At 37.9% G+C, this 20538-nt stretch overlaps 1 protein-coding gene across 4 annotated transcripts in view; it reads right to left on the reverse strand.

Annotated features, from left to right (window-relative positions):
• SLC4A4 (solute carrier family 4 member 4) overlaps nt 1–20538 on the reverse strand; it is a 401333-nt gene that overhangs the window by 74870 nt on the left and 305925 nt on the right. For all 4 annotated transcript variants that reach the window (XM_029234897.1, XM_029234898.1, XM_029234895.1 and 1 more), the window contains exons 13-14: nt 11541–11674; nt 4777–5048 (exon numbers count right to left, since the gene is read on the reverse strand). In XM_029234897.1, the coding sequence (XP_029090730.1) occupies nt 4777–5048; nt 11541–11674 (406 nt within the window). The remainder of the gene's footprint in view (nt 1–4776; nt 5049–11540; nt 11675–20538) is intronic.

A 20538-nucleotide genomic window follows, 5' to 3' on the forward strand; every position in this document is an offset into this window, starting at 1 on the left:
GTCTACCTCCTGTTCCCTATCTACAGAATTCTAGCATTAATGTTTTGTGTTTTTTTTTTTGCGGTACGCGGGTCTCTCACTGCCATGGCCTCTCCTGTTGCAGAGCACAGGCTCCGGACGCGCAGGCTCAGCGGCCATGGCTCACGGGCCCAGCCGCTCCGCAGCATGTGGGATTTTCCCGGACTGGGGCAGGAACCCGTGTCCCCTGCATCGGCAGGCGGACTCTCAACCACTGCGCCACCGGGGAAGCCCGCATTAATGTTTTTGAATGAATTACGTAGATAGACTCTTCTTAGAAGAACTAGGTATCTCACCTCTGGGACTTTAAAGCCTTTTTCTACATGACTGTGTATAGTGTACAACACTTTTGTAGTCTTGAGGTTCCGGGGTATAGTATTAAATGATCTAACTATGATACACTGAACTCCTTAACATTTTTCCCTTTAAATACCACTTCAATGTTTCATATTTATCTACAACAGTACCTTGGTTTTTGTTTGTTTGCTGGTAAGCTTACAGTGAAGCCTAGTCAATATCTTTTCCTAGGAAAATTTAAATTGAATTTTAAAATGAAAATTTAAATTTAACTTCCATTTCTAGGGAAGTTAAACGTGTGAATCCCTTTAAAAGAATACAACTAAAAGATTTAACTGTTGGGGCATCTTTTGTGGGACAGTGAGAAATGAGAGAAGCAACAAATTTTTACTATTAGGTGCCAAACAAGTTTACATATCCTATTTCATTTAATCCTTATAGTAACCTCTAAGAGTAGGTACAATTACTAACCCAGCTCACAGATTATAAAACAATGACATTAGGAAATCAGCCTGGCCCAAGGTCACACTGCTAACTACAGCTAAAATTCAAACTCAGTTTCCTTTACTCCAAAGAACTTATGGTTTATATTTTATCACACTAACAGTTTTCTAAATTGGTATGTTGGTGATGAATGAAATATTGTGAATTGTCCTTCAACTGGATATTGTTCAGTTTTCATTCTGGGCTTTTGAACTGAATCATCTTCTTTCCTATATACCCTCTGCTATGTAACCATCAAGGCATAGTGGGAAATAGAACATCTATTACCTCTATTAATACATTAATTAATAATTATCCTATTTCTAGGAAAAGAGAATGCTAGCACAAAAACCAGGTGCTAATAAAAACCTGACTGATATGTCAAATTTCATGGCTAACTTTCCTAGCAATTGCAACTGAGCTTCCTTAGTTCTTCAAGAAATGAGAACCTAGGTGTATGACGGGTTACTGAGCAGCAGATGGGGGCAGGAGGAAGGGACGAAAAGGTGCATTAAGAAAAGGAAACTCAGGAGATGATGAAGTTTTATGAAAGCAAGTAAGAACAAGAAAGATCAGGAAGGGGGGAGGAAGAGTTGTCTTCACAAAGCACCAAAAAAGCCACAATATTATTGTGGCCATGGATATAGTTTTCTTAGAGATTAAGTGACCCCTATTTCCTTTCCTGTAAAATCATTCCTCAGTTTGCAGGATCATGACTCCATCTGCGCAGTTGCTGGTTCATCCTTACATACTGTCCCAGTGTTGAAAAACAAGTCATCCGCCAGTTTAAATATTATTGGCTCATTGATTGAATTCTTTTACTAGGAGTGCATGTTGCGATGAAAGACCAGTCTTTTATTGTTTTTAGAACACTTACTCTAGCTGTATATACAACTGTATTATTCTCTCACTATTGGTTTTCAGTTTGTTGTCATGAAGAACTAAATTTATGGTGGGTCTGTGCAGTCTTCTATCAAAAAGTATTAAGGTTGTGGGAGAAATATATGATCATTCATCTTAAAAAGGGTTTTGTAAAACATGAGATTGTCCTGAAAATGCAAATATCCATTTGCCTTTTTCCATACCAGAAACAGATCTCATCTCCATGGATTAAATAATCCCTCGCATTCACATACATAATCTTCTATGAGTGCCACTCGTCTGAACGACTCTAAAACTAAGGGGTGCAACCAACAGTCTTGCTGCAGAATGAGCCAGCTGCCCAACAACATTTGCTTAGAATGGAGGATGATGAAGTCTGGTTTGCTTGTCCCGTCATTCATACTTATGAACCCTAAATTTTAATAAATAGCAACAGCAATAATAATGGTTGTTATATGGCTAACATTTAATTACTTACTAGAAACTGTCCTAAATGCTTTGTCTGTAAGACCTCATTTTTTTCTTCAAAACAATTCTTTAAGGAAGGTACTATTATTAACCCCATTTTATAGGTAAGGAAGATGAGGCAAAGTTTCCTTGGGTAAAGGAACTTGCCCAAAGTCACGCACTGGGCATTAGCCAAGAGGGGCTTGAATACAAGATTTTCTGACTTCAAAGCCCTGCTACGCTGCTTTATTGGTAACCCCTAGAGTTAGTGGAATTGTCAGAATCCCTCCAAGACAGCTCCTAGCTATATAGGACAGACTTTTTATACAACCTAGGGAAAACAGGTCAAAGGAAAAGTTATCTATCACCCCCTCAGCCAGCACTTGCTATGCATGGGTAAAATCGGTTCAAGCCTCAATATCACTTTCTCAAGAAAACAGAAATCCTTCTTGGAAGGAAAATTACATGTAAAATTTTTGTTGTACTTTTCACAATGAAAACGCACTCAGATATGTCTTCCCTGGTTTCAAATTACCTTCTCTGCCAGCATCCAATTAAAACAATGAATGCAAGTTTCCAATAGCCCCAGGTAGGTGTGGGGCTGACACTAGGGAGATCTTTGTGACAGGTGTGCTGACAAAGTCCTCATTTGGTTCATGAACACTTTAAACCTCCAAACACCTGGTAGTATATTTTTTCCTCTAGAAAGTCTTAACGTATGATTACTCAGAATGCCTAAGAAGTCAGCACACAGACTTTTCCACAAATAAATAAATATATAGATAGATAGAAACAAATAAGTAAAAAGAAAAGTTCAAAATCCCACAATTAAATATGTCTGTGATCCGATATTTTGAATGTGTGTAGTTTGGACTTCCCCTGCAATGTCCAGGATGCACGGTTAGAGAGAGTTTTACCCCCTTCTCTCCCAGGAAGAGTTCTAGGAGTTGTGTAATGGCAACACATTTTCTGCGTCTCTCTGGGGAGGATATTTAATTGGTTCTAATCATATCTGTTATGTATTAAGTGCTTACTCTTTTCCAAACACTTCTTAAATTTTGAAATATTTCTAATCAGTATACATCTTAACAATAATAGGTCTTTATATCTACGGCAACCATGTTGCCTGAATCTTCAAATTTCCACTTTTTACCTGTCTCTGCTTGCTTTTAATAAGCATGGGATTTATTTTAATGTGAGCTGATTTTCCTTAAGCAAGACAAAAAGAATCCATAAGTGCAAAACCCAACAATGCCCTATCTTTTCACCAGTGTCACTGACTGACCCATTTTTAGGGAGATACTGTTCTCTTTCCTCTCACCTCTCAAGATGCATATGGATCTTATAAGACTTCTCCACCAAAGTGGCAGAGAAGGTGGCAGATATACCAGCAAAATAGCTAGGAGTCATCTGACACAGCCTGCACAAGCATTAAAATTCTTCATAGTTCTTGTTGAGCTTTTGAATTAAGCATCTTGCATTCTAGTCTATAACAAAACCATGTTTGTTTTACTGTAAACAGTAAGTGGTTTTTCCTTAGAATGTATAGATAAATGGCTGTTACATGAATGTGCCCTATGTTTAAGCCCAGGTTTACACAGCCCTCAATACGCTGCTGTGCTTCTGGTGCTACAAGACCTTAGTCAAAAAGTATATCAATTTTTATTTTAAGGGACGATGACCTGTAGCTAATGTTACAACTAGGGATCACGAGCACTATTAGCATTTAATTGTCTGACACAAATGTCTACCCCTCATTCTACCAAAGCAGATGTAAAGCAACTTTCCCCAAAGTAAATCTTTTTTTCCCCAAATGCCTTCCATATTATAAAGTGATAATGAATTACTCCAAGAAAAAATTGCAAAGACCAAATTGAGCACTGTTCTGTGACAAGGTTCTGAGGCTGACTCAGGTTTAGCAAGATGGATGTTAAAGTGCTAAGATGTATAGAATCATATTCCTTACCAACAAGTTAATTTTATGTCTTTCCTAACCCTAGAATATAAATCTTCTCCAAGAACATAATATTCCTTCTTTTATTTCTTTCTTTTGTTTCTTCCTTTCCTTTCCTTTCTTATTTACGTTGTCTAGCCCAGATGAACTATAAAGCTCTGCTTTATCACTAGGTGGCTCTAGTCTGAATTTCTTTCTTAATTTCATGCTTCAAATTATATAAAGTGAATTAGTATCTTGCTTCTTCTATAAGTTTAAGATAATCTATTTAGAATTTACTTAAGGAAGAGATCCCTACAGCAATAAAGAAGCAGCAAAATAAGCAACAGAAGTTCAGAGGACTAGGTTGGTATGGTCCTTAATATGTTATATAGATAGCTGGTTTCCTCACCTATCAGAGAAGATCAAGAATAACGTACCCAAAATTTCCTTGCAAATACTGTAGCTTGAGTTAGTTTCAAAGCACTGAGCTAATTATGTTCACATTCCAGAGCTCCTGATTTCACTTCCTGGTTGAATCACATGGCTAAGATACCTCAGGCGATGAGACTATAAATTCAGCAGGATGATTTCTCAGAGAAAATAAAACCCTTTACTGAGGATCGGGATACCGTGTTGAAAGTTTGCATGCATGGAGCCTACGGCTTCCTCCAAACACAGGGTAAGCAGAAATACCATAAGCATGCTGTCCTCACCTGGGTTGGGAGGCATACAAACACAGGAAAATTGAGTATTGTAGCCCACTTTGAAGTTGGAGTTGATGGGGTAGTAATCAGCTAGCTTGATCATCTTCTTGAAAGCATCATAGATAAAGATGAAACTAATCAGAGAAGAGAAGCCCTCTTCAGTGAAGCGAGTGAAGTACTGAACCAAGAAGCTGGCATCAGTGGCCACCAAAATGAGACACATGAAGGCTGACCACAGGCCAATCCAAAGTCGAAACTCCAAGTAGTCAAAATTATGGTCCCTGGAAAGAAGGCAGAAAGGCATTTAGACTCCTCCTCCAAGGAACACAAAGAATAACACAAAACTACCAAATGACTATAGAATGATTGTTAAAAATACAAGATCTCTTTTAGCCACTATATATAAAGCTCATTCTTGATTTTATCCAGAAAGTATTACCTTTAAGGATTTGGTCTAGTGACATTAGGCTACCACTAAGAAATAATTCCAGAAGTTTGAGAAAAGTACATCAAAAGTAGTCATAACATTTGAATGTAAATAACTCATTAATTTTCTTCTTGTATTCATCCTTTTATCATTATACAGTGTCCTTTTTTACCTTTCTTTATGGCCTTTGTTTTAAAGTCTATTTTGTCTGATATGAGTATAGTGACCTCTGCTTTCTTGTCATTTCTGTTTGTATGAAATATCTTTTTCCATCCCCTCATTTAATTATCTCATTCAAAAAAGACAATCCCTGCCTTTAAAGAATTTACAGAATAAACAATTTGAAAGCATAACACTGGTACCCAGCATGTGCTCAATAAATATTTGTGGGCTTTCTGCTTAAGGAAGATGCTAAGATAAATATGTTCTCTGTCCCCAAGTCATCAAAGTCTACTGAGGAAGACAAACTGATAAACATAATCACACTATAAAATACTAAGTGACACCTAAAGTTCCCACAGAGTGTCACAGAAGAAGGAGTAACTAATTCGGGCTGATGTGGGTTGGGGGACAGATAAAGTTGCAGAAAAAACTCAAGGTATTTAAGGATAAGCGGGAACTTTCTGGATAGACCAGGGAGGGCCAAGCCAGGAAGAGGAAAGAGTACTCAAAAAGGCAAATGGCATGAAACTGCGTGCAATGCTCCCTGTGGACCAAGTGCCACCAACACAGGGAGATGGGATCAGATATGTAGGCTGTAGTTAGATCAAGAAAGGCTGCATTGCCATGTTACCACTAGACACTACCACTCCTCTTGAAGCTCGCTCACAGGCATGATAACCTTCTGCTGAAGCTGTGTGTGAAGCACAGTTTTAGAATAGGTTGCCTCCATCTAAGTGGGCCATTTTTTTTTCAATGCCCTTTCCATTTCTTACAAGTAAATTAGTTTAAGATTCACATTTAGGAAAAGATGGGTCAAGCGTTGACATTTTACCATTTCATATTGATTCTTTCAAAATTATGTGGAGAGTGTTTTAAAATAGTTTTTTTTCCTCATCATTTGCAATGCAAAAGCAGTTACTGGTAATCTCATTTCTTGTGTGAGAAAAAAATAAATCAAGGATCATGCATACTTGAAGCTCGATGGCCTTGCTTTTAGACAATGAGTTTCTGATAACTGACAGCCACATATTTTAATACTTTCCCAAAGACATCGCATCAACACTTTCATCATCAACATCCCAGCCTGGGCCACCAAGAAGTCTTTGATAGATTCTTATTAAGAACCTCCTTACTAATATCCATGCTTGTCCTGCTCAAAGCCATTTTCCACATCACAGCCAAAATGACCTTTTCAAATGTAAATCAAATGTCCCAGTTTAAAATCTTTTGGTGGCTTCTCCCTGCTTTTAGAATAAAATTCAAATTCTCTACCTAGCACAGTGCCCGGAGCATAGAAGGGTTCCAATAAAGAGTTGGTAGATGAATTAAGCCATGCCTGCAGGTTACGACTTGACAGAGACAGTTACAGTACTGTCATTGGCTGATGACCTATCACAGGTAACCAGACGATGACCAACTAAAAATTTTACTAAATATTATAATTAAATTTGCTTAGAGTTCATGTGTCAACTTGACTAGGCCGTAAGGTGCCCAGATATTGGGTCATACATTATTCTGGATGTTTAAGGGTGGTTTTGATAAGATTAACATTTAAATTGGTAGACTTGAGTAAAGCAGATTGTTTTCCATAATGAGGGTGGGCATCATCCAGTCAGTTCTTCAACTGAATAGAACAAAAAGACCAGCTTCCTTCAAGCAAGAGAGGACTCTCCAGCAGGCAGACTGCTTTTGGACTTGATTTGTAGCAAAGGCTCTTCAAGCAGACAGCCTTGGAACTTGAACTGGAACATCAGTTCTCCTGGGTCTCCAGGTTCTGGGTCACCCTGCAGGTTTTGGACTTGCCAGCCCTCTATAACTGTGTGACCCAATTCTTTATAATAAATCTCTTATATATGTATACACACATCCTATTGGTTCTGTTTCTCTGGAGAATCCTGACTAATCGCCAACTGGTCAAATATGCCTCATTTTATAGATGAGGACACCAAGGCCAATGGAAACTAAGTCATTTATCCAATGCCAAGGCTTTTTTTTTTTTTTTTTTTTTCCGGTACACGGGCCTCTCCCTGTTGTGGCCTCTCCCGCTGTGGAGCACAGGCTCCGGACGCGCAGGCTCAGTGGCCATGGCTCACAGGCCCAGCCGCTCCGCGGCATGTGGGATCTTCCCGGACCGGGGCATGAACCCGTGTCCCCTGCATCGGCAGGCGGACCCTCAACCACTGCGCCACCAGGGAAGCCCAATGCCAAGGCTTTAATGGCAGAGCTGGACCAGAAACCAAATCTCTGTACTCTTGGACTGCTCCTTTTAAAAATTCCAGCACGGTTCCTCCTGTCCAATTTATATTTAGCTCATGGTAGGGTGGGCCTTAAAGTCACTGTCCTCTGTTTCCTTCCCACCAAATCACACAAACTGTAATACATTACCAAAGCAGGAGATTAGTAACACTTGGGTAGAAAGTTATCTTCTATAGATTTCCTGAAATCTTTCTGAAGACATCTTTGGCATTCCCTCACAGTTCCCTTTACGTCTGGAACCCCAGTATTTAATCTTATGCATGTCTTTCTGAGATAAGTAGACTCAAGAAAAAGCTAAATTCTAGGAATTTGAGATAATTTACATTATCACACAGTGAGTCAGAGCTCAGAAACAGTTTTATTACTTCTGAGCCAACAGACTTTTTCCTTAAAATAAAGTTTTAAACAATTATCTAGTTTTGCTTCCCTAACAAGATGAAAGTTAGAGCCATCTTAATTTGTTCTAAGAATGCTAATGGTTGTTTACAAAATTGATGTTTACAAACAGGATGAGAAATAAATCTAATCACCAGCTAATGGTCAGGAACACTATCAGTCTGAATACAAAGGGGAAACAAATGCATGTATAAACTTAAATCTTAGGACCTGAACAATATGCCAAAATAGCTCCTCTAAAATACTTCAATGCTCCCAGACTGGCTCTGTAAGAATAACCCAAATAAAATCACTAATACCAATCCCTCCATTAGGGAGGAAAGTGATATGTTTACAGCAGCAAGAAGAAAGAGGAATAAAAGATGAGGAACTTCTTTAAACAAGCCGATCAACAGTAATGACTACAATAAAAGGCAATGTTACATCCGATAAGACTAGCAGTCCCCCTGGTGCCAAGTTTAAATAGCAGTTAAGTTATAAAAAGTTACAAGCTCTAAAAAGGAAATGATAGTAGAGACCAAAGAAGCTATAGTGAGTGAGAAGGAGAAAATGGGCGCATATCCTTTTGGTAACACTCAGTGTTTCTAGAGATTTTAAGTGATAGTTTTGAGCAGCATAAACCCAAGAGTACAGACAAACTGAAGAACTCACATTTGAAGCATGCTTCAGAAATCAGCCACTGACAAATAAATATAAACTCCCTAAACTAAATGATTAAATCCAGGAACTGCATAGAAGAAAATCATAATTTGAAGGCCAAAAGTAAACTGTTCATAGAATATAAGAAAGAAATTATTAAATGACCAAATGACAATTATACAGGCTAAAATCCAACTTTAATTATGAAGTTTCTAAGTGGCTTAGAACACTGTTAAAACCTCCTTCAGATCCTTCCTGAAGAAAAGGAAAAGGAATCTAATTCTCTATTATTGGGATAAACGTGTAAAAATAGTGCAAAAGAGACAGCAGAACTGGGGAAACAAAACTACGTGTTCTCTGCAAAGTTGTGAGCTATTCCTTCAATCTGTTACTAATTTTAAAAGGTGACAGCATATCATTCATATGCCTTTATGATTCCCCGGTTTATAGGGCAAATATTAAAACCTGTATTCCAAGTCAGAGATAAATCTGTGGATTATGTGGAGTTACTGTTTGAGTCCACTGAACTCATAAAACAAGGATTTACCTATTTCTCCCCCCCTCCCCCAAAAAAGGTAAAATATGATGGGGGAAATCAGGGCAAAACATAGTAAAACAGTTTCTTTACTGAACGACTTCTCAGATCCCTCACTACGCTAAAGTGTAAAGTGAATGACCAAGAGGAGGATATAATATAATGTACAGCACTTCCCAGACTTACCGGGATCACAGAAGTTGTTTTTTCATGGGGCATCTAATGAAACTAGTAAATGATGAAACACACTTTGGGAAACAGTGATCTACACAAATACTCTGTATCTGTATAAAATGTTAGCATTGCTGTTATGATATGTAAGCAAATGATATAGTATTGTGAATTAAAGAATAAGGTTTGCCACATAAATGTCACATGTTGCCCAGTGATGGATTTAAAACACAGTTTCTCAAATGTTTCTTGTTGCTTTACAACCATTTGAAAATAAATCACTTGAAACTATGTTTAAGTTTCCAAATATGATGAAACAGAAGAGAAAGTGAGAAAGGAACTTTCTTAGTGAAAGGAAATAATCTCTATCCTACAATTATCTAAAGCAAACCATGATGCAAACATTTTCTGTAGATTAAGGCTCTGATCACATTGCATCCAATAAATCTTTCTGCAAAGGTTGCACATGTTTGTTCCTGTTTATAGTACATGCCTGTTTAATCTTTCCACAAAGGCTTTCTTGTCTCCCACAATATTTTCTTAAACATATATAAACTGTTTGACTCTTTCTATAAACTGACATGAGCAGAATTCTTTCCAATGGTCTTCTGAGAATTATGATGGAGTGCTTTGTAGTAATGATCTACAGAAAACATAACACTATTTAAAATTTGGGACTTTAAATTCTTGGAAGACCCTTGCTTTTCTTTTCAACCCAGTTCTCAAAACACTCATTTCAAATTCTCATCCCCTCCTCTCTTGTGATCTTTTATGATGGCACACACAGTTTCAAAGGCCATTATATGAGTCTTTATGTCCATGAGGCATTAAGTAGGTAATGACATTTCTAATATTAAAATCCTAGAAATGTATAACAATAGAAGTATATTTAAATTCCAACAAGGAATGTTAGCAAGTCGTATGAAATTCTGCCATCTGTCTGGGTATTGAAATCTGCCAGTAAAGGCAATTCTCTCTCAGACATATTAAGTTCATTAGAAAGAGACCAGAATTCCCAATCTGATTTTGAAACTATTTGTGTGCTATTGTGGTCACTTGGATAATTTGCTTAACTCAATTTTCCCCTTCTTAAAATGATCCATCAACTTCTAAAAGAAAATACTGGTATCACAACTGTCATGCCCAGTAGTAACGTTTAGTGATTCCATAAAAGGCGTAGGCTCTGGAGTCAGAAAGCAGGAATTCAAATCCCAGCCCTGCCAACGACTGGTGATGCAACCTTCAGCAGTTTGCTTATCCACTCCATGCCTGCTGTCTCATCTATAAAACAGGAGACAGTCCCTACCTCATAGGACTGCTACAAGAAATAAATGAGGGAGTGCCTGTAATGTGCTTAGGACAATACTTGGTACATGGTCAGCACTCAATAAGTGTTAGTTGTTACTCATTTGAGTCTAGAAATGTATCTTTAGTTAAGAACGCTGAAATGGGGGTTAGGAGCAGTGGACCACAGGAACACCCAGTCTCTTTCACAGACGAGCCACGTGACCTTGAACAAGCCACTTCATTTCTCTAGTGTGTCAGTCGGGATCATGGCAGGAAACAGAAGGCAATCTCCAATGGGATTCTGAGGAAAACTTAACACACGGACTATTTACAGAGGTATGAATAACGAAGGAATGGCAAGTACTCAGGGACTAGCAATATCAGGAAGCCATTTCTGACCCCTGGCTTGAAAAGGCCAAGGAAGTAAGAGTCACCAGAGCCTGGTGAGGGCCAGAGGCAGCGGGGAAGAGCCACCTGACAGGGGCTACACTCAGAGGACAAAGGCACACTGCCAGACTGCCTGGTGAAGCAGAGGCAGTGAGGTGGGAAGCAGACACGCCCTGACCTCTCTGCCTGCCTGTGTTCCTGGGGCTCTGCAGGAAGCCAGAGGGCAAAGGAGCCTGAGTGCTGCAGTCCACAGCGGCCAGCTTCCAGAGGCACAAAGCAGGACAACAAGGCAGAGAATCATGGGGGAGGGCAAGAGGTAACAGAACATCGCAGCCTCAGCTGAAGCAAACGTAAACACGTGCTGGAGGACTTAATCTCTAAGGGCTTTTCAATCTCCAAATCTTACAATTCTCGTATTCTGTTATGCCTAATTACTACTCTGTGCTCTACCTAGACTACGAATGGTCCACAATTAAACAATTCTAATTTATAGTTAGATATGTATATACATACTTGCTGAAATTAAATAGAAGCCTCTCAAAAACTAGAACAGGTCCTGTGCTGCTCAAAATAGTGAGTGGTTGACCAGCGAAGAGGCAAAAGACGGCTCCAGAGACAGCGGTGCCCAGGAAACTCTCCAACACGCCCTAATAGAAAGAAAATATAGGTGTTAAAAGAAACTTGTCTTGTTTTCTTTTCATGTGTGATGTCACTAGGGGAATGAAGCCACGTGAATATGCTATTATGATGGCTATCGTAAACATATCAAACATAAAGAATAAAGATTCTTACCAATATGAATATTACCTTTTATTTCACCATACATGCAATTTACTCATTCCTGCCTACTCCAAGGGCTGAACTGCTCCAAAGAACTATAATGACTAGTGGTTGATTGCAGAAGGCAAAGGGTGACTCTGATCTACTTTTAAAAATATTAATTGAAGCTTCTGTACATAAAATTGTATTATAAAATCCCACCATGTGCGAAGAAGTGATTTAGTACTTTTGGTGGCATTTTTCTCTCTGTGGTTACTTTCAGTGTTTGTTTTAACCAGATTTCACCTTGCACATAGCAGGTACTTATAAGTAGCTACTTTTTTTTTTTTTTTTTTGCAGTATGTGGGCCTCTCACTGTTGTGGCCTCCCCCCGCCGTGGAGCACAGGCTCCGGACGCGCAGGCCCAACGGCCATGGCCCACGGGCCCAGCCGCTCTGCGGCACGTGGGATCCTCCCGGACCGGGGCACGAACCCGTGTCCCCTGCACCAGCAGGCGGACTCTCAACCACTGCGCCACCAGGGAAGCCCAAGTAGCTACATTTTATGCATAAAAGCTATTTTCTACAGAGAAAAGCTTTTTAAGTGAAGAGGGAGCAAAGAGGAGACAAAAAAATGATTTGCCTTCCACCTTGCAATCTCTAAGACACCAATTCCAAACAAAATTTCTTAGTACATATTCAGTGTCCAATGTAAACTTATACAAGAGCTTCAAGAGCTACTTTAGAGGAAATAAATGCATGGGGACACGAATAACTAAACCTTTGTGGCCACATGTCCCTGAAGGTGTATCTCTGAGAAACAATCTATTATTTCCCTTTAGCATAACAAGAACAAAGAATTTATATGTGTGTGTGTGTGTGTATATATATATATGTATATATGTGTGTATATATGTATATACACACATATATACATATATAAAATATCATATAATATACACAAAAGTATGATAAAGAAATTGGTTTTTAAAAATCAACTTACAGAACTAAACTAAGTGCTATCCCCACTCAAAGGCCATCCTAGGAGAATCTTATTATAATGATTACTTGAATTTTTGTTTTTTAGGCTAACAAGAACCCTTCATTCAAAGATCAAACATCAAGGGGAAGAAATATATTCTGCAACACACGCATATCCCCACCCCATGCCCCGCAAAAAAAGCATAAGCAATAGGATACATATTTTCCAAAAATTACTAACAAAGAAGTTAAATCTTTTCACCTTGAAGATACTGCATACACTAAAAGAATGCATCACTAAAGACTGAACAAATTAAAGAAAAATGTCCAAATACTGAAATATTTTTTACATGGCTTCAAAGCCAGCAATATTTTCTTTAGAATGACATTAGCAATAGTATATCCTCCTCTTTTAAGGGTAGGATTCAATTGGGAAAACAGGGAAAAATCCTTTAGCACAGCATTATGTAATAATGGGGTTGGGGTGGGGATGGCGCAAGAAAGCAAGAATTGACAAGTAATAAGACTGGCTCCTCACACAGTGAGCAGACACTTTGTAAACAACTCAGTACAACTACTTCCGTCCTCAATGTCTAGGTCTGAAGTCTGGCAGGTGAGTCTCGTAAGTGGACCCCATTTATATACCTGTGAACTCCACTGCATGTTTGAATGGTGCCATCTCGTTATTTTATAGCCATTCCACACATAATCACTGTGTCCAGCTCATTCTTCCTCAGCAAGCAGAATAACAAGCAAGGCTAACAGAAACAGGCTGCCTTTATGTAGAGAGAGAGAAAGAGGCTCCCCTGTGCCCCCAAAATAGTATTAGTCTTGATCTCTTATCCGTGAAGATACTGAGTTTCAGGGGGTTAAATGATATGAACAAATCCACACTCACTGTGGCACAAGTCTTTGGAGTATGGTTACCTGCCCAACTACTACCACACCCTTGGCAAAGAGAAAAGGTATACCTTCAGCTGGGACTTTCTTAGACTTGCAGTTTTTTACCTCCTGTGCATTGACATTGGGCTTTTTATGTCTTTATCATTTATCTTTCTTTTTCATGACTTATTTTAGTGTGTGTGACATGAAAGGGTAGGGACTGGAAGGCTCTGCATGGCAGGACAAGCCACACTCTAGGGACACGTGATAGGCAAAGTTTCACTGCATCATTCTCTATCAAGCATGGAGGAGTGACTATTTCTCATCACTACTGCAGGATCAAATTACAGCACAGCCTGAGTGTAAGAGAGAACACAAATGAAGAAAGGAGGAATGCAAGGTTAAGAATTCTCTACTTGGTCTGACGTGAGGGGCCAGGGCAGGGTCTCTGGTGTCATCCATGTTTCTCTCCCTCCCACCATGCTATACACTATCCCACCACATGCTCTGCAAGCACCCAGGAAACACTAAAGGAATCCAAGAAGATGCCCAAATCACACCCTACATCCTGCTTATCAAAGGCTAACAGCCATCACTGCTCATTCAGTAAAGATAACAACTCATCTCTTCCAGAAAACGGCTTTGATTTGTGGAAGTCATGTGACTGTTAAAAAAGTAGAGTACTTTTCTTTTAGTACTTGCTCCTTTGGTAAGGGCTACAGTTTCCATTCTGTTACTGACAATTTTACTTTATTTTATTTTTATTATTATTTTTTTTTTGGCGGTACGCGGGCCTCTCACTGTTGTGGCCTCTCCCGTTGCAGAGCACAGGCTCCGGACGCGCAGGCTCAGCGGCCATGGCTCACGGGCCCAGCCACTCGGCGGCATGTGGGATCTTCCCGGACTGGGGCACGAACCCGTGTCCCCTGCATCGGCAGGCGGACTCTCAACCACTGCGCCACCAGGGAAGCCTGTTACTGACAATTTTAAAACAGAGACAGGTGATTTATTATACACATTGCACTGGAAACTTGCTTAAACTCAGAGATGTTTCCAGTGTTTTTGAGAAAAGAACTATTTTCACCACATTTTGACATGTTGCTCTTGACAGTACAGAAATTAAAAAAAATAATCTCATGAAACGAATAACTTTAACTGTAACTAGAATTTAAAGCAATTTACAAAGTGAACTATCAAAAACCCCTCTTCTGATTTATTATAGTCAGTGTTCACTAATATAAAAAAGGAAATAATGTGTGGATGTGTGTATTTTTAATAGCTATAGCTCATAAAGACACTTCTACACCTGATTTCCCACAGAGGAACAAACTCCCTAGCAATTCATGAGAATGTAGATGGCTGAGCTCTGAGGGGTGGCAGAATCAGGTGCCACAAAGCACTCCAGCTCCATTTTGATTTGGCTTTTATTTTATTCCATTTCCAATTAGGTGATGTCCACTGTGGAACAGAAGAAAGAGCTAACAACTGGCCCTCAGGAGACCCAGAGTCTAGACTCTGTTCTGTCACCAAAGAGCTGATGATCTTGGGAATGTCACTTAACCTCTGTCCATTCTGATTTCTTCATGTAGGAGAAAAACGTCAAGGCAGTTCAGTATAACAATGGACTGTGGGGTCAGACCACCTCAAGTTGATATCTAGACTCTATCGTTTACTCCACTGATGACTTAAGCAAGTTACTTAACCTCTCCATGCCTCATACCATCCGTGTGAATATTAGATTAGATAATGCGTGTCAAGTGCTTAGCACAGTCATTGATAGATATGTTTTTGATGAACAGCAATATATACATAATGCATCTCTTTAGATATGAGATGAGGAGGCTGAACTAGGTCTCTTCCAGGTGCTTCAGCACAAAGAGCAGGTCTTGGACTCAGGGATATCTGAGTTTAAATCTCAGCTCCACCAGTTATCAACCTCTCTAAATCCTAACTCTCTCCCCTATAAAATCAATGGCTATTTCACAGGATAATTATTTGGACTGAATACGACCATACTATAGAAAGACCTAAGAATAAAGTAAAGATGCAATAAGATGCTGGTTCCCTTCTCTTCCTGTTTCTCATCTCCTTCTTCCCAGTCTGCCTCTATTACTTCTCTGTCCTTCAAAGGAGGAAGGAGATAGAGAGCGACAGTCAAAAGGAGTGATATGAAAAGATGAAGATCAGTCCTCAGAGGAAAAGGGGGAGAAAAGCCTCTTTATAGATTCACAGTGTTTCGCAGAGCAAAACTCCAACTCAACAGAAGCCTTAGAGGGCGACGGCTACAGCCATTGATTTTGTTGCTTCTTTTCATTCCTTGTGTTACTAAACACATGGAATCAACTACAATGAAACAAAACAGTTTTACTTTACAGCAGTGAAGTCAAAATCCACATCTAAAACAATTTATGAACATTTTTCTGCTCACGTGAGGGTATGACGTTAAACCAAAGATGGTCCTTGTCTTACTAAAGAGCCAAGAAAATCAACCCAAGTCTCATAATAGAAAAATCAAGCATAAAAGAAATCTGACCATAGGAGCAAGGTTCTTTAGGAAAAAAACATCCAACCATGATTGGTAACACCAGCATTTTGTCTTTGAGCTACTTGTGACAAGGTCTGCCAGGGCCATCATGCCTGTCATGGCTAACACAAAGCAAACACATTCAAAATGATAAAACGTTAAAAATTTATGCTGTCTACTTTGACTTTATTGCAATTTAGTATCTTTAGTATCTTCATATAACACTAAAGAATGACCTTTGTTGTTTTATGTCCTTCTTATTAAGAAATGTATTACTTGGATTAATAATTAATCCAAATGCAAAACTGCCTTAAAAAACAAAAGATTTTCTATTTCTTTGACAATTTTCAACCAAGTAAAACTTGAGAAAGAAAATATTTTGGTGGCAATAAATGCTAAAATATTCACCAACACTACTGCCATATTTCAAGCCTTTTTTAAAAAATTGTCTTCTAACCATAAAAAGAAATTTCGGCACGTGTTGGTTGTAATCTATTCAAACTGTGTAGAATGTTGATTAATTAAACTTCTCTAGATGAGTTTTTGAATCTGAAATTTAGCCAAGAAAAATGATGCAGCCTAATGCCATTCAAACATGGCCACTGGAAATAAGCAGACAAATCTGAATTACCTATAGGAGTTTTGATGTCAGATCCCCGACATAAATTAGCCAATGATCAAAAATAAGTGGAGAGATGATGCAAGTATCTAAATTAAATTTGAGTCACTGGAGAATTATCTGGGAAGGTTTTTTTTTTTTGCTTTGTTTTTTGGAGTTTTAAAAAATAAACAAACAAAACGTTCTTTATCTCTACTTTGAACAATTAAATCAGGATCTCCGAAGATCAGGTCTGGGGAATCCACAGTTTTTCAAAGTTCCCCAGGTGATTCGCATATGGTCCAAATCTAAGGTGCAGCCATTCAAGCAACCTCCCTTCCTCTATCAAAATAAGAACCACCTGCTAGCATGGTTAATGATCGGTGGTTACACAGACCATCTATACTAGGGAAGAAGACTGGATATACAACCCTCATTTTTTACTTTACCTGTGTAGCTACAGACTATAAATCAATGATTTCTGTCCTGACAGATCACAGCTGCCAAGTCCTTAGTGTGCCATCTTCTCTGCCTGAAAGTGCTTTGTTGTCATAAACAGGATTTCTGTTTACACTGCCCAGCAGGAACAGCAAAAAGAGGGAAAACTTGAAAGACGAATTATCTCTCTGCTTGAAGAAAAGTATGAGCCAAAATCTTTACCAAAGAGCTTCAATTCCAAGTCCAAGAAAATGGATGAGCAAGTAAGGGAGGCTTTAAAATACTGTTTTGTTTGAAGAGCTGTGAATATGTATCTAGATCATCTGAAGTGTCCAAACATCAAATACCAGTATAACCTTACACAAAAATCAATTCCAGATGGATAAAAAATGTAAATGAAAACATAAAAGAACTAAGATATGTGGGCAAATATTTTTCTAATCTTGGGGTGGGGAAACCTCTCTAAATACATCACGAATATAAGAAACTATAAAAGACTGAAGATTTTGACTACAGAAGAATTGAAATCTTCACAGCAAAAGAAATCATAAATAAGGTTAAAAGATATGGCAGACCTGGGGGAAAATGTATCTGTGATATTTCTGACAAGCAAAGGGAAAATATCCTTATTATACAAAGAGTTCTTATAAGTCAATGAGAAAAAAAAAAGAAAAAAGAATGCCCCAAAGGAAACTATTCCAAGAGTACAAATATAAAGATGCATAGGTAAGCAATAAAGCGTGTAAGGATATTAACTCTCACTAAAAATCAAAGAAATTTAAATTGAATACGAATGAGCCATCATTTTTTCAAGCCACAGAATGACAAAAATGAGAATATGAGACAAATACTGTTCTTGCAAGAGTGTGAGCAAGCCAGCACTCTTGTCATTACTGGGAGAAGTATAAATTGGTATAACCTTTGTGGAGTGTAATCTGAAATAAATAACAAAAATAAAATAGGTATATCCTGCAATCACATGCTGCTAGGAATTTACTCTAAGGAGGTAATTAAGAAGAATGAAAATGTGGTTAAGCACCAAGTTTGTTTACAAATGAAAAAACTGAAAAAAACTGAAAGTCTACTAATAGAGAATTTATTAAGCAGATTATAGCACATACATCATGTGTATAAATAGATGCAGCAGTTAAAAATGATGTTCAAGATCGTATTGAAGTGGAAAGACTTCCATGAAATGCTAGTCATGTATATGATCACATATGATCTCATTTACATAAATCCTATACACTGATCTATCTGTTTACACATGCATTGCAAGACATACGGAAAGCTATTCATGAAAGGGTTAATAATGGTTATTTCTGGGTGATGGATTTAAGAGCAAAATTATCTTCTATGCAGTGTTACTGTATTGTTTGAATTTTCCACAATGTATAATTACATCTCATTAAAAATAAAGCTACTTCAAAATAATTTCAAGCTAAACACAAAATAATATTAGAATTTAGCATCATTTGGGATCTCCACTGCTGCCCAAATGACTATCATTTTCTGATCACCAAGAAAACAGAGTTGACAAAGGTCTTAATTAAAAAAAGAACCAAAAAGGTTTCTGGCAAATGAAATTTGATAAAAAAAAATTATTTACCTTCCATCAAACAGGTTTAATTCAAAACTTGTAAATAAAATGAAGTAAATTATCTAAAGTTAAAGTTCCTTCCAGGGAAAAGGATGACCAATATCCCTTGGAGTAAGCAGTGCAGCACCCTTTGCTTTGTCACTGAATACACATTTATTTTTTCTTACCACAGCAACCTAATTGGATCATTCCAACAGACTATCCTACCTAACTTTTTGAAACTAGAACATGTTTCTGGTACAGATTAACATGTCACCTTCTATTTCCACTTCAAGGAAGAAATGCACTTTGGTTCCAAAGTGCAATATTCGGGTAAGGTGAAATTATTGTACAGTCCCTCATGTAGTAAAGCAATTATCAGCTGCTTTAATCCTGCTGTTACAAAGAAGTATTTATCTTACCAAGGAATATCACATATAAGTAAGAAATGATACATTTGCATCTTGAGTAGATTGATCAAATATTCTCAGCACAGCAGTACGTTAAAATAAAGTCTCAAATTTGGAGATGCCAAATTTATATTTATAAATGTTCCTTATTATGAAACAAGTTCCCTTAAAATGTGCTCTGTTAGGCTCCATAAATATCACAAAACTCACACAATTCTAAGAATCTTACTGTATTCTTTTACTAAAAGGTTTGTGAAAATAGGATTATATTTACTCCTGAAAAAAATTTAAATGACTTTCTTCACTCAGTCTTCCCTCTAGACTGTTCTCAGTAATTCACAATCAACAATGTCGATTTAAAGTAAAGCACTTTTCTGCGTTCCATGAAGCTCAAAAGAACAACTTTTAAACAACATAAAGACTTGCTATAAAGCATCAAAAAACTGTTCCTTATATCAGTATCTTACCCATAGACTAAGCTATCCATAAATATTTGTTAAATCAACATTTAACAATTTAAAGCATCTAAATGAATAGGACAACCAAGAGTAGTAGAAATATAATGCAATGAGTTTGCATGCATGGTCACAGAGAGTTTAGTTCTGAAAAAGACATGTTTTTAGGATAGTGAAGATAAAAGCCCTTGTTTACTTGACAGTATGGCAAGGGGAACAGAGGATTATTACAGTGGGACTTACTGAAAAGGACAGTAAGAGAATTGCACAGTTCTCAGACCTCAGAAAGCCTATGCTCTGGTCCTTTGTCTTTAACTCTAAGAACAGGAAACAATTACAAGCCAGGGATAGATCTCAGACAAATATAAGGTCAACTCTTGGCAAAGCAGCTCAGTTACTCCCAGAAGCCCAGGCTGTCCACACTTAACAAGGAATCCATGCATACCCACACTGGAAGACTCAGAGTCCTCTCAGAGAAGCATGATGGCCCAAATGTATGTGGAAAGTTGAAAAATACATACAGTTATCTATGTTACCATTATAATTTGATTATATTTGGAGCCACTGTAGCCTCAACTGTTTTATTTTGAACACAGTTCCATGGGAAATGATCCATGTGGCTCCCAAAATCTGCTTCTAAAGAGGTGTGTGTATATGTATATATACAAACACACACATATAATGTGTGATACATATATCATTACATATATATGTAATGATTACATATATATGTATGATTATTAAATATCTTTTATTATAATATATAATTAAATACATAATATACAAATATAACTCAGAATATATGTGTGTATACTAATTACATATATGTGCATATATATAATATATATACTTCTGCTCTGAAATGGACACTTAAATGTAAATTCCT

Source organism: Monodon monoceros, unplaced genomic scaffold (assembly GCF_005190385.1).
Source record: "Monodon monoceros isolate NGI ecotype Baffin Bay Population unplaced genomic scaffold, NGI_Narwhal_1 Super_Scaffold_20, whole genome shotgun sequence".
In the NCBI taxonomy this organism is placed as follows: domain Eukaryota; kingdom Metazoa; phylum Chordata; class Mammalia; order Artiodactyla; family Monodontidae; genus Monodon; species Monodon monoceros.